The sequence below is a fragment of the Eschrichtius robustus genome, chromosome 12 (assembly GCF_028021215.1).
Source record: "Eschrichtius robustus isolate mEscRob2 chromosome 12, mEscRob2.pri, whole genome shotgun sequence".
In the NCBI taxonomy this organism is placed as follows: Eukaryota; Metazoa; Chordata; class Mammalia; order Artiodactyla; family Eschrichtiidae; genus Eschrichtius; species Eschrichtius robustus.
Window position 1 is genome coordinate 73,476,487 of NC_090835.1, and position 11,214 is coordinate 73,487,700.

The window sequence follows — 11,214 nt, forward strand, 5'->3', positions numbered from 1 at the left end:
GGGAGGACTTGAGGCTTTCTCTTGGGACCTGAGGGCCAGGTCTCATCTGGGCTCTGCCCCCCAGCTGCACAGACCCTTCCTCTTTCCAAACCCAGGGCCTTGGGAGTGTCTCTTTCCCTCCTTTTTTAAAGTTACAGTTTACTGAGTACCTACTGTGTGCCAGGCGCTGCACCAAATGCTTTATATCAATCAGTGCTTCCCAAACTGTCTGAGAGAAAGACCAAGTTTTTAAAGGTCCAAACTGTCACCGACCAATACTTTTGTAAAATACAATGGGAATGATATTATCAGAAAAAAAATAAAATTTGAAAAAGGAGATGTACAAAATATAAGCACACATTTTCATTAGATTCAACAGACTTAAAATTGTATTTTATTAAATAGAGTCAGAACAAATGTAACAGGGGAAAAAAAAGAATTTATTTTTAATTGTATATATTGTTTGAAAGTGTATACACCTGCGTGGTTTCTGCCCACGTCACTGGCTGGTCCTGAGGTTGGATGTCCGCGATCTGCCTTTTGCCAAGGAAGAAATGGAAGCCTGGGGAGATTTTGTAACTTCCTCAAAGTCACCCCGTCTAGGCTGGGCTGGGAGATGAATCTGAATGCTGACCTGGGACGAAGCTCAGGATCTCAGACTGTGGGCCTGTCTTGGGGGAGGCGGGGGTGGCGGTCCATCCAGTCCTTCATCTTGTTCCAGGAACAGGAGGATCCCAACAAGCTGGCGACCAGCTGGCCTGACTATTACATCGACCGCATCAACTCCATGGCCGCGGTGAGCCTCGCCCCCTGTCCTGCCCCGGCCCTGCCTGGAAAGGCTCTGGGGAGAGTGGTCATCATCTTCCCCTGCACCCCACAGCCCACCCCCTCTGGGGATCAGCAGCTTTCCAGTTATTCTCAAGATTTTATCCTCATCCCTCCCTCCCCTGTGTGACTTCAGAGCCCCCCAAACCATTGAAACATTTATTATGTATACATCACACAGCCTTGGGAAATAGTCTGGGCTGATCATTCTCCCCATTTTACAGATGAGGAAAGTGAGGCCTGGGAATGGCTCTTCTCAGAGTCTGTCACTCTGTCTTAGTAAACCGTTCCCTGAGGCCTCACCATTCCTGAGGCGAGGGCGGCCCCTGGGTCACACTCGGGCTGGGGGTGGCAGGGAGCTGGGAGACAGGCAGCCCAGCGTGACCTCTGCCCCCTTCTCCGACCTCAGATGCAGAGTCTGTACGCATTTGATGAGGAGGAGACGGAGATGAGGAACCAAGTCGTGGAAGACCTGAAGACGGCCCTCCGGACACAGCCCATGAGGTGATGTCCCCTTCCCTCACTTCCTTCCACGTCCCCTCACCCAGCGGTCCCCTCAGCTTCCCGAAGCTTCAGGCAGAGCTCCGCTCCTATCCCAGTCCCCTTGGCCAACTCCACTCTCCAGCATCCCCTAGAGCTCGCTTTACCTCCTTTCACATCCGGGCTCCCACTCCCCCTCTGTGAGGAGCTGGGATGCTGCCAGAGGATGGGCATGTTGGGGAGGGGAGATGAACACGGGAAGGTGAGATCAACCTCAGATCCTGAAGAGAAACTGAAGGCAGGTGCTTGTTTTACTGGGAAAACAGAACAGGATGCGGGGGTGGGGGTGGTGGGCATACGGACAGGTACACAAGAAAGAGCTGCACACATGAGGGGCCCCGCGCCAGAGGGGTGAGTGTGGGTGAGAAATACTCCAGCCACTAGGGGGCGATGTGGTGTCCCTGGATGAGATTTCTCCATCTAGAGTGGGAGCAGGCAAGGAAGGGGGGGATGGGCGTCTCAAGGGCTGAAAAGAGCCTCTCCCCGCGTCCCAGGCCACATTGTGAAAGGGCCCAACAGAGCCACAGGCTCCTCTTGTGCCTGGCAACTCATTCTGGCTTGTGGGAGCCAACTCTCAAAATTTTCAGCAGTTTTGCAAGCTGGTTGTTAAACATAGCTATGATGAAAATGTAAATTACATCAACTCATGATTAAATAAATGCTATCAAAAGCAAAGGTAATTAAGTACTTGAAACTTATCACTCCTTAATTACCTGATGATTTGACTACATTATACTGTTATGTATGCTCTTTCCTGTTACCTGTGCTCAGTGAGTTTACACCCACTGTGTGTGCCTGGTGGGAATACGTAAACGGTGCATCTCTTCCCAGCTCCACGTTCAATGACACACATTGATACTTTGAAATCAGCTATTCTGGCGGTATTTATACCATGGAAATTGGCAAACACCACAATCAGGCCTTTTTCTTTTCTTTCTCTAGAGCTCCAGTTGTTACCAGCACACTGATCTTCCTGTGTGTGTGTGTGTGTGTGTGTGTGTGTGTGCGTGCGTGTGTGCGCACACGTGCACGTGTGTGGTCTAGGTTGACCCAGCAGCCTGGAAATAGCCTCAAGGAGAACGGGAGCCCCCTAATCCCTGCTTGTTGCTCAGGCGGGGTGGGGTGGGGGTCTGGTGTGGGCAGGGGATGCAGGAAGGATGAGGAAGTCAGGAAGTAGAAGGGCTGAGGGGAGGGTGCCAGCTTCATCTCCCACTTCCATTTATTTTTCTTTCCCATAATAAAATTCTGATTACAAAAGTCACACACAGTCATGGTGGACATTTTGTGGAATACATAAAAGTGTAAAATAGAAAATAAATAATACCTGTTTTTAACAGTTTAAGAGTACGTTTTATTTTTCTAGGCATATTTCTATAATCATGTAGAAATACAAATGCACTGGGGATCAAATGTACTAATTATTATGTAGTGCTTTCCTCACCTTCATTTATGACATTTCCTCAGATCATTAATTATTGTTCTACTGAATCAAGGGTTTTAAGCCTCTGTGTGTGTGCGTGTGTATGTACGTGTGTGTGTGTATGTGTGTGTGTGTGTGTGTGTGCCATGGATGACTTTGCCACCCAGATGAAACCTATTGACTGCTTATCAGAGTGATGTTTTTAAATAGTAAAATAGATAGAAATAGATAAAGTTAAAAATGAACCAATTAAATTGAAATACAGTTACCAAATTTTAAACATTTGTGAGAGAGCAATAAATGTACTTCTTTATGCCTTAAATAATAAGAACTAGCAACCACCATAATTTTGAAGCCCTGATGAGTGGAAATGATATTTTGAGATACCCATAGCAACTGTAATTAGAGATGAAAATAGCTGTGATTTCTTTGTGTGACAAAGTCACAGATTCTGCTAATGCCACTATAGTTTATTGCCTACATTCATCATTGAAGGAAATGCTAAATTTCAGGTAGAGGTTACCAAAAATAAAAGTGTAATTTTCTTTTCCCATCCAAGTTCATGGACCCCTGAATGTTAGCCATAGACCCCTTAGGGGAACACAGATTCCGGGTTAAGAACCTCTAAACTAAAGGGTTTTTAATGTTTTTTTGCTAACATTCAAGATAACTCAGATATTTTCTTAGGGATCCCTTGAAGAGTGCCTTCCCCAGCCTTGATCCCTTGATGCAGTGACTCTGATGGCTCCTATGTCTGCAAGTCCTCCTTGTTGTCTGACTGTAATTCTCTTAATTCCCATCCTCGTTGGTGATGAGTCTTCAGGTTTAACAGCCATGATAATTATCCTAATAATTATCATGATCATCTCTTTCACATATACACCTTCATAGCTGTGTAACCCACAGTCAACGACATGCAAATGCATGGTATTTAAAATGCAAATAAGATCTGAGTCTTGTGAGGTGATAGGATTTTAGTGCTTTAGATAAACTTTACAACTGAACCAAGTGGCTACTGCCGGTGGGACACAGCGGTACCCAGGTAAGGGGGTAGCTATTTGCAAAATGCATACAGAATAATATGCAACTGCAGGATACCTGTTTTGCTGATGGCTCTGATCTGGGCAGGTTTGTGACCCGCTTCATCGAGCTGGAGGGCTTGACCTGTCTGCTGAACTTCCTCCGGAGCATGGACCACGCCACCTGTGAAAGCCGCATCCACACCTCCCTCATCGGCTGCATCAAAGCTCTGATGAACAACTCCCAGGGGCGGGCGCACGTGCTGGCACAGCCCGAGGCCATCAGCACCATCGCACAGAGCCTGCGCACGGAGAACAGCAAGACCAAGGTGGCTGTGCTGGAGATCCTGGGCGCCGTGTGCCTGGTGCCTGGCGGCCACAAGAAGGTGCTGCAGGCCATGCTACACTACCAGGTGTACGCAGCCGAGCGGACGCGCTTCCAGGTGCGGGGCTGGTGGAGGGCTTATATGAAAAGAGCTGAGGAGCCTTAAGAGAGGGGCGGTTTGGCTGGGAAAATGGACACCTCACTAGACCATGGGTTCCTTGAGACTGGAATATTGGTCTGCTTCATTTTTGTGGCTCAGTATCTCTGAGCCCAGCGCCTGGCTCATAAAGGGGCTCAGTCAAGAAATATTGAATCGAATGCCATTGCTGGAATGGAGACTTTAGGCCCTATGCCTGGGCCAGTGCCTACTATAGGGACACTGCGAACAGTCCTGGGAACTCAGGCCATGCTATTCTCTTTTCTTCTCCCTGACCTGCTCCAGGTAAAGAGATAGACAATAAGTATAGTGTCTTGGTACTAAGTCTTAATAGATGTGAACTGTTATCACAAACATTATGGTTTATCCACCACTATAGACTATATGTTTATTCTGTCATCAAACATTTTAAAGCACCTACTCTGTTCAGAAAGTGACCCCTGACCCTTTGCAGAAGATGCAAAGGAGATAAAAGGTAATGTCCATGCTATCAAGGAGCTGGGTAGTGAATACAGTTACTCTCGGTATCCTCGGGGGATTGGTCCCAGGACCCTCGTGGATACCAAAATCTGTGGATACTTAAATGTCTTATATAAAATAGTGTAGTATTTGCATATAACCTATGCACATCCTTCTGTATACTTTAAATCATCTCTGGATTACTTATAGGACCTAATATAATGTAAATGCTCTGTAAATAACTGTAAATACAATATAAATGCTATATAAACAGTTACTGGTGTTCAGCAAATTCAAATTTTGCTTTTTGGAACTTTCTGAAATTTAAAAAATATATATACTTTCAACCTGGCATTGGTTGAATCTGCACATATGGGAGCCGCAGATAGGGAGGGCTGAGGAGCTGTAAACAGCTGTAAAGTGCTAAAGCATCTTTTCAGCATCGCCCAGCAAAATAAAGCAAGTCCCCAAGGCTGAGTGGACAGGACAATAAGGTAGGACTGGGGCTGAGATGTAGAGAGGCAAAAGATGCTTCCTGGAAAAGGTGAGCTTTAGGGAAGGTCCAAGATGAGTTGGGTAGATTGGGTGGAGAGAACAGATGGGGCATTCTGGGCGATTGGAATGGCAGGAGCAAAGGCACAGAGGCTGGACTCATAGGATCCTGAGCCCTCCTCTCTTTTTCCATCCTGCCTTTCCGTCCAGACACTGCTGAATGAGCTGGACCGAAGTCTGGGCCGATACCGGGATGAAGTGAATCTGAAAACAGCCATCATGTCCTTTATCAACGCTGTCCTCAATGCTGGCGCTGGAGAGGTGAGACATCTTCTCCGTGCCCTTGCTGGGCCCTGGCTTTCTGGACCTGGGGAAGAGGGCGTGAGTGCTGCCTGGGGAAGTGGCAGAGGGTCGGTGTGGCTGGCACTACCATCATTGTCCTCAGATTATCTGTATCACCTCTTGCCTCCTTCACTTGGGGCGAAGAAAGCACAGCTTGTCATAAACCTCTCTGTCATGAGGGGTTCCTGGGGAGCTTCCTGCCTAGGTCGCATCATGCATTATGTGTGTCATGGACAAACCCCAAGCTTGTCTGGCTGATGATTGTTTAGGATGGTGGGGATCATTTATGGGAGGAGGGCAAGTGTTGGCCCTTCTTTCTAGAGCTTTCTAAAGACCTGCTTCTGGACTGATTTCTGGGGTGGCTGATCATGCTCTTCTAGCACCTTCTGTTAGGAGGTGTGACTTCTGATTTTCCTTCTTTTGGGGTCAGAATGGGATTCCCAGACCTTAAAAATAGCAACAGTCGAAGAAGAACTTGAAGAGCAGGTGAACTCCCCAAATTCTAAGGCAATCAGATGCCCCAGTCAAGGTCAGCTTGTTGAAGGTCAAAAGGGGCAATTTAATGATCTCTGCTTTTCCCTCTTTTCTGCCAGCATACTTTTTTTTGTGTCCCGTCCTGATGACCTGAGTTGGCTGGGGTGGATTGGGGGAATTACCTGTCCCTAAGATGCTGATGTCACCTGAGTCAGTACTAGCTATTTATGCTGACATCTGTTCTGGTTAGTTGCTAACCATACCTCATCAAGCAGTTCTTATGAATATCATTCCTGTAGGTAAGTAATATCATGCCCATTTAACTGATGAGGAAACTAAGACTTTTGCAAAAGTCACAAAACCAATAAGTGACAGAGCAGGGATTGGAACCAGGAAATGTCTGGTTCCAAAGTGTGTGCTCTGTATCACTCTTCAACACTGCTCTGTGAGGCCAAAAACTTAGGGAAAACTGGTGAAGGACTTAAAGGAAGTGAGGCAGGAGAGCTAAAGGGAGTAAATAACAAGGTCAGAGGATGTCTCCTCCCACCCTTTCTTGCAACTCTGGGACTCAAAGCAGTTCTCATGAGTTTGCTGCAGGGGATGTGGTGGGACTGGAGTGGCAATGAGGGGGCCACTGGGGACTCCTGTGGAAATCGAGACCAGCCAGTGAGTCTGGTCCTCCCTTGGTGACCCCCAGGATAATCTGGAGTTCCGTCTACATCTACGGTACGAGTTCCTGATGCTGGGGATACAGCCTGTGATTGACAAACTCCGGCAGCACGAGAATGCTATCCTGGACAAGTAAGGCCCAAGTCACCCGTCCCCATGCAAACCTACGGCGACAGTGCCTCGATGGGGCACGGTCAGGACTCCTGTAGAGGTTTCTGTTCCCCTGGAGACCGCCTGCCTCACCCAGCGTCGATTCAGAAGCAGCTCCGGGGGGCGGGAGGTGGGCAGCTCCCCACCTTCTCGTCCCACATCACCTATGCCCCTGCCCGTCCTCTTTGCTGACCTCCTGTCTGACCTCTGATGTTATAGGCAGGTGGACCCAGTAGTCCTCCGCTGTGGCAGTACTGCCCGCTGGGGGGGAATTTGGAACATGTAGGGGTGTTCTTTGGTTTTCAAACTGGCCGGTGGGGGGCACCACTGGCATGGGTTGTAGGGAGCCAGGAATGTTAAACGTCCCGCAGTGCCCCGCTGCTCAGCCAAGAAATGCTCCCCGCCAAGGTGCAAGCAAGCCATCAAGGCCTTTGCTGAGCATAGGGCGCAGTGAAGCTCCTGTGCGTCACTAGTGAGCCCCTCTGGTTCCACCTCACTCGCACAGGCTATTTTATTACGTTAGGTCTTAAGGGAGAGAGAATGGGTCCTTTTGTGGTGACGTGTAGGAGTGGATGGGGTAGAAGATGAGAGATTGGCTTTGAGTGGAGACATGGGACAATACTGTTTGCAGGGCAGGAATAGAGACGCCAGACGTAGAGAACGGACATGCGGGCACGGGAGGAAGGGGAGGGTGAGACAAATTGGGAGATTGGGTTTGACATATATGCACTATCATGTGTAAAATAGAGAGCTAGTGGGAACCTGCTGTATAGCACAGGGAGCTCAGCTCGGTGCTCTGTGGTGACCTAGATGGGTGGGATGGGGGACGGGGAGGGAGGGAGGTCCAAGAGGGAGGGGGTATATATATATATATTCACTTATTCACTTTGTTGTACAGCAGAAACTAACACAACATTGTAAAGTAATTATACTCCAATAATAAAAAAAAAAAAGAACACTGGGGAAGGTAGATGTAGGGCAGTGGTCCTTGACTGCAGGTGCCAGGGGACATCCGGCAGCTCCTGGAGACATCTGTGGTCGTCACAAAGTGGGGGATTCTGCTGGCATCTGGTGGGTAGAGGTCAGGGATGCTGGTGCACGTCTTGGAACTCACACACCCACCTCCCAAAGCCAGGGATGACCCAGCCCCAAATGTCAGTAGTTCCGAACTTGTGAAAGCCCGATGGAAGGTGATAGGACCCTCCGTTGGCCTCCCCGAGGGATGGGCGTGGGATTCTATAAAGGAGAGTGTTGACATACAGGCAGCTGGCTTCTTTCTGGCTTTGCCTTGGCCTCACCTGAATGAAGACTTCAGATTGAGTCAGTGGGGGGCTTGGAAGGGCTGTAACCCTCACCCGGGGCTGGCCTGGCGGTGATGTCTACTCCCTCTATCCCCCCGTCCTGTCTAGGCATTTGGACTTCTTCGAGATGGTCCGGAACGAGGATGACCTGGAGCTGGCCAGGAGGTTTGACATGGTGAGGAGCCTGCAAGGGTAGGGCGACTGCAGTGGGTCCCAGATGCCGTGCTGTGGTAGGTCCGCTGTTGGCCGGGTTCCCTGGGGTGCCCCCACGGCCAGGTCCTGCTTCTGGAGCCCTGGCAGTATGGTGGCTCTGCCAGGCACCACCAGCAGACCCTAACCGGGGAGAGCATCTCCCACTGCAACCCCCAAAGGAAAGAGAGACAATTCTTACACATGGTTACTCTCAAATGCCTCCCCTGGGATGACTTTCTCCGTGTCTTCCGGTAATTTCCTGAGATACCTTTCCCCATCACTAACCTGATCATGCTTAGCAAACAACATCATTTCCATTTTAGCCTTGGTAACCCTGAAAATCCACACGTCTGCTGCTTAAATATTGTGTTATAAAATCCCTATCCACATGGAGACCTCCTTTGGGGTGGTGCTTCAGTAGCCAAGCACCATCCCTTTATATTCTAAAAAAAAGCCCTGAATTTAAAGAGAAGGAAACTGATGTTAGCAGGGACGAGCAGCTTGCTGTTGTCACGCAACGACAGAGTCGGTCTGGAATTTGCAACCTATGCCATGTGCTCCTTGAATCATCCAGGCCCCTGCTTCCTTCCCTTAGTTTGAATCAACCAGGGGAGATTTTACTTCCCTTGGGGACACCTGCAATGTTTAGAGACATTCTTAGCTGTCACAACAGGCGCGAGGAGGATCCCCTGACGTCTGGTAGATATAGGGCCAGCATGCTGCTGCACAGCCCACAGTGAACAGGACAGCCTCCCACAGCAAAGAATCATCCAGTCCAAGATGCCAGTGGTGCCGAGGTTGGGAAACCCTGGTTTATACAATTAGCACAGCTCTCTCCTCCTTTTCTCTGCCCGTCTCTTTTTTAAGCCTGGACCAGAGGCAGGAGAGGAATGCTTCTGCGGGACGGGGCTCAGTGGATGAAAGCAGGGTCTTCTCCCTCCCCATTCTCTTCCTCTGCTGCCTTCCCCTCCCCCCTCCCCCCTCCCCATTCACTGTGCCCTCCACACCCTCAGGTCCACGTCGACACCAAGAGTGCTTCCCAGATGTTTGAGCTGATCCACAGGAAGCTGAAGCACACAGAGGCCTACCCCTGCCTGCTGTCTGTCCTGCACCACTGCCTGCAGATGCCCTGTGAGTAGCCCCCTCAGCCGGCCTGAGCCCCTGGCCCGGGGCAGCTGGAGACAAGGTGTCAGAAGCTCCCGGGGTTGGGAAGTCTCCCCATGTCTCCCTCTGCACCCCAGTTCCCAGGAGGCCAGGCCATGGGACTCAGGCCCGTGCTCTTCCCTTCCTCCTGGGGGTCAGGACTTGACACTGTCCCCCAGCAGAGGAGTGGGGGACTCAGCGCTGAGCAATGCCAACTCCCATCCTACCACCCTTGTTCCTGACTCACTTTACAAATACCAAATGTCAGTATCTATAGGAGCAGATGCTAAGCTCTTAGGATCCAGGTGTGCTCGGTGACTGAATAAATTATACATAATTACTAATAGCCACGCCAGCATGCAATTTGAAATGAGCTATAACTGCACCATTTGGTATTTAAGCTCTTCATAAAATAGAATATTTGGAAACTGGCATGGCCCAACATAATGGTCAGCCTAGACAGACTCTCTTTAGTGGTGGTGATGTTGGTATTGGTAATCGAGGTGGTGGTGACAACTACGATTTACTGTTGCCAACTCTGGGCTGGGTGTGATGGGACGTCTATTAAGATAGTGTCTCTAAACCACAGAATGGCTTAAGGAGTGTGTGTTATTATCTCCAGTTTACAGTGAATGAACCTGAGGCTCAGTGAGTCTGTACATATGAAGGAATTTTGTTTCTTTGGGGTCAGGGCTTTAGATGAAACACATTCTACTTCTGTGAACACAGGGCTTTACCCCGTGTTCCTGGTTGAAAGGTAAATGGAAAATGATGACCACTTTGCAATGCATGTGTCAGTGGAGTGATGGAAAGGAGGAGAGACACAGTGACCTGGACCAGGAAGCTGCCAGCTCTCCAAAACTCAGTCTAGAAAGTCTTCATGGAAGACGTGGGAAATCTGACTTCTGCTCTCATGACTTCCTGTGTTTAGTGCTCCAAGGGCATTGTGAATGGGTCCCTCTGTTCTGCCTCAAAATGGGGCTGTGCAGATGTGACCTTCCACTTTGTAGGCATTATGGTTTGCCTTTGAGGCCAGGATCATGCTGCTGGACCTCCCCTTGGTGGTCAGTAGAAACAAAGTACTTGGATCAAGAACCAAGGAAGAGGAGCTTGTGGCCATCACATGAAAAGAAAGTCCATGTCCAGCCAGACTACTATTAGAGGGGATGCCCGTGGGGCCCTGTGCAGGCGCAACACACAGTGCCTTTGCCTTCACAGTTCGGGGTAAACTTCACCACGAAATCTGCCAGGATTCCACAGCCACTTCTTCAGCCCATTCTGACCCCCTCCCACTGTGCACCTGTAATGAGTTTCCATTCATCTTTCTCTGTAGGACAATAGCATTGATAATCCTAAAACCTTTTCTTTTAAAAAAATTTTTCCCTGGAGACTTCATTATTCAGCGCGTAATGTTTGGAGCAGACTTACTTTCTTAAATGTGCTTTTTTAAGATAATTGTAAAAAAGCAATTTGCATTCCCCAGGCATAGGATACTCAGGGTACCAACAGGGAAGAAGACGGCCAGAAAGCATTTCAGGGAATAGAGAAATATATCTAGAGGGTGGACACATTCACAAAAGGTCAGTTGCAGATCAGCAAGAAATAATAGGATTTATGAGTCTTTATTATCAGCAGTTTCGATGCCTCCCCAGTCAGAAGGGGAGCTTGTCAGGGGAGGGGAGGGACACACCTCCCCAGCCTGGCCCCAGGGAGTGACGCTAGGGCAG

At 49.1% G+C, this 11,214-nt stretch overlaps 1 protein-coding gene across 2 annotated transcripts in view; it reads left to right on the forward strand.

The window, feature by feature from the left end:
* DAAM2 (dishevelled associated activator of morphogenesis 2) overlaps nucleotides 1-11,214 on the forward strand; it is a 112,460-nt gene that overhangs the window by 73,566 nt on the left and 27,680 nt on the right. For both annotated transcript variants that reach the window (XM_068558108.1, XM_068558109.1), the window contains exons 4-10: nucleotides 701-775; nucleotides 1,214-1,308; nucleotides 3,893-4,226; nucleotides 5,427-5,537; nucleotides 6,730-6,833; nucleotides 8,261-8,327; nucleotides 9,358-9,475. In XM_068558108.1, coding sequence (XP_068414209.1) covers nucleotides 701-775; nucleotides 1,214-1,308; nucleotides 3,893-4,226; nucleotides 5,427-5,537; nucleotides 6,730-6,833; nucleotides 8,261-8,327; nucleotides 9,358-9,475 — 904 coding nt within the window. The remainder of the gene's footprint in view (nucleotides 1-700; nucleotides 776-1,213; nucleotides 1,309-3,892; nucleotides 4,227-5,426; nucleotides 5,538-6,729; nucleotides 6,834-8,260; nucleotides 8,328-9,357; nucleotides 9,476-11,214) is intronic.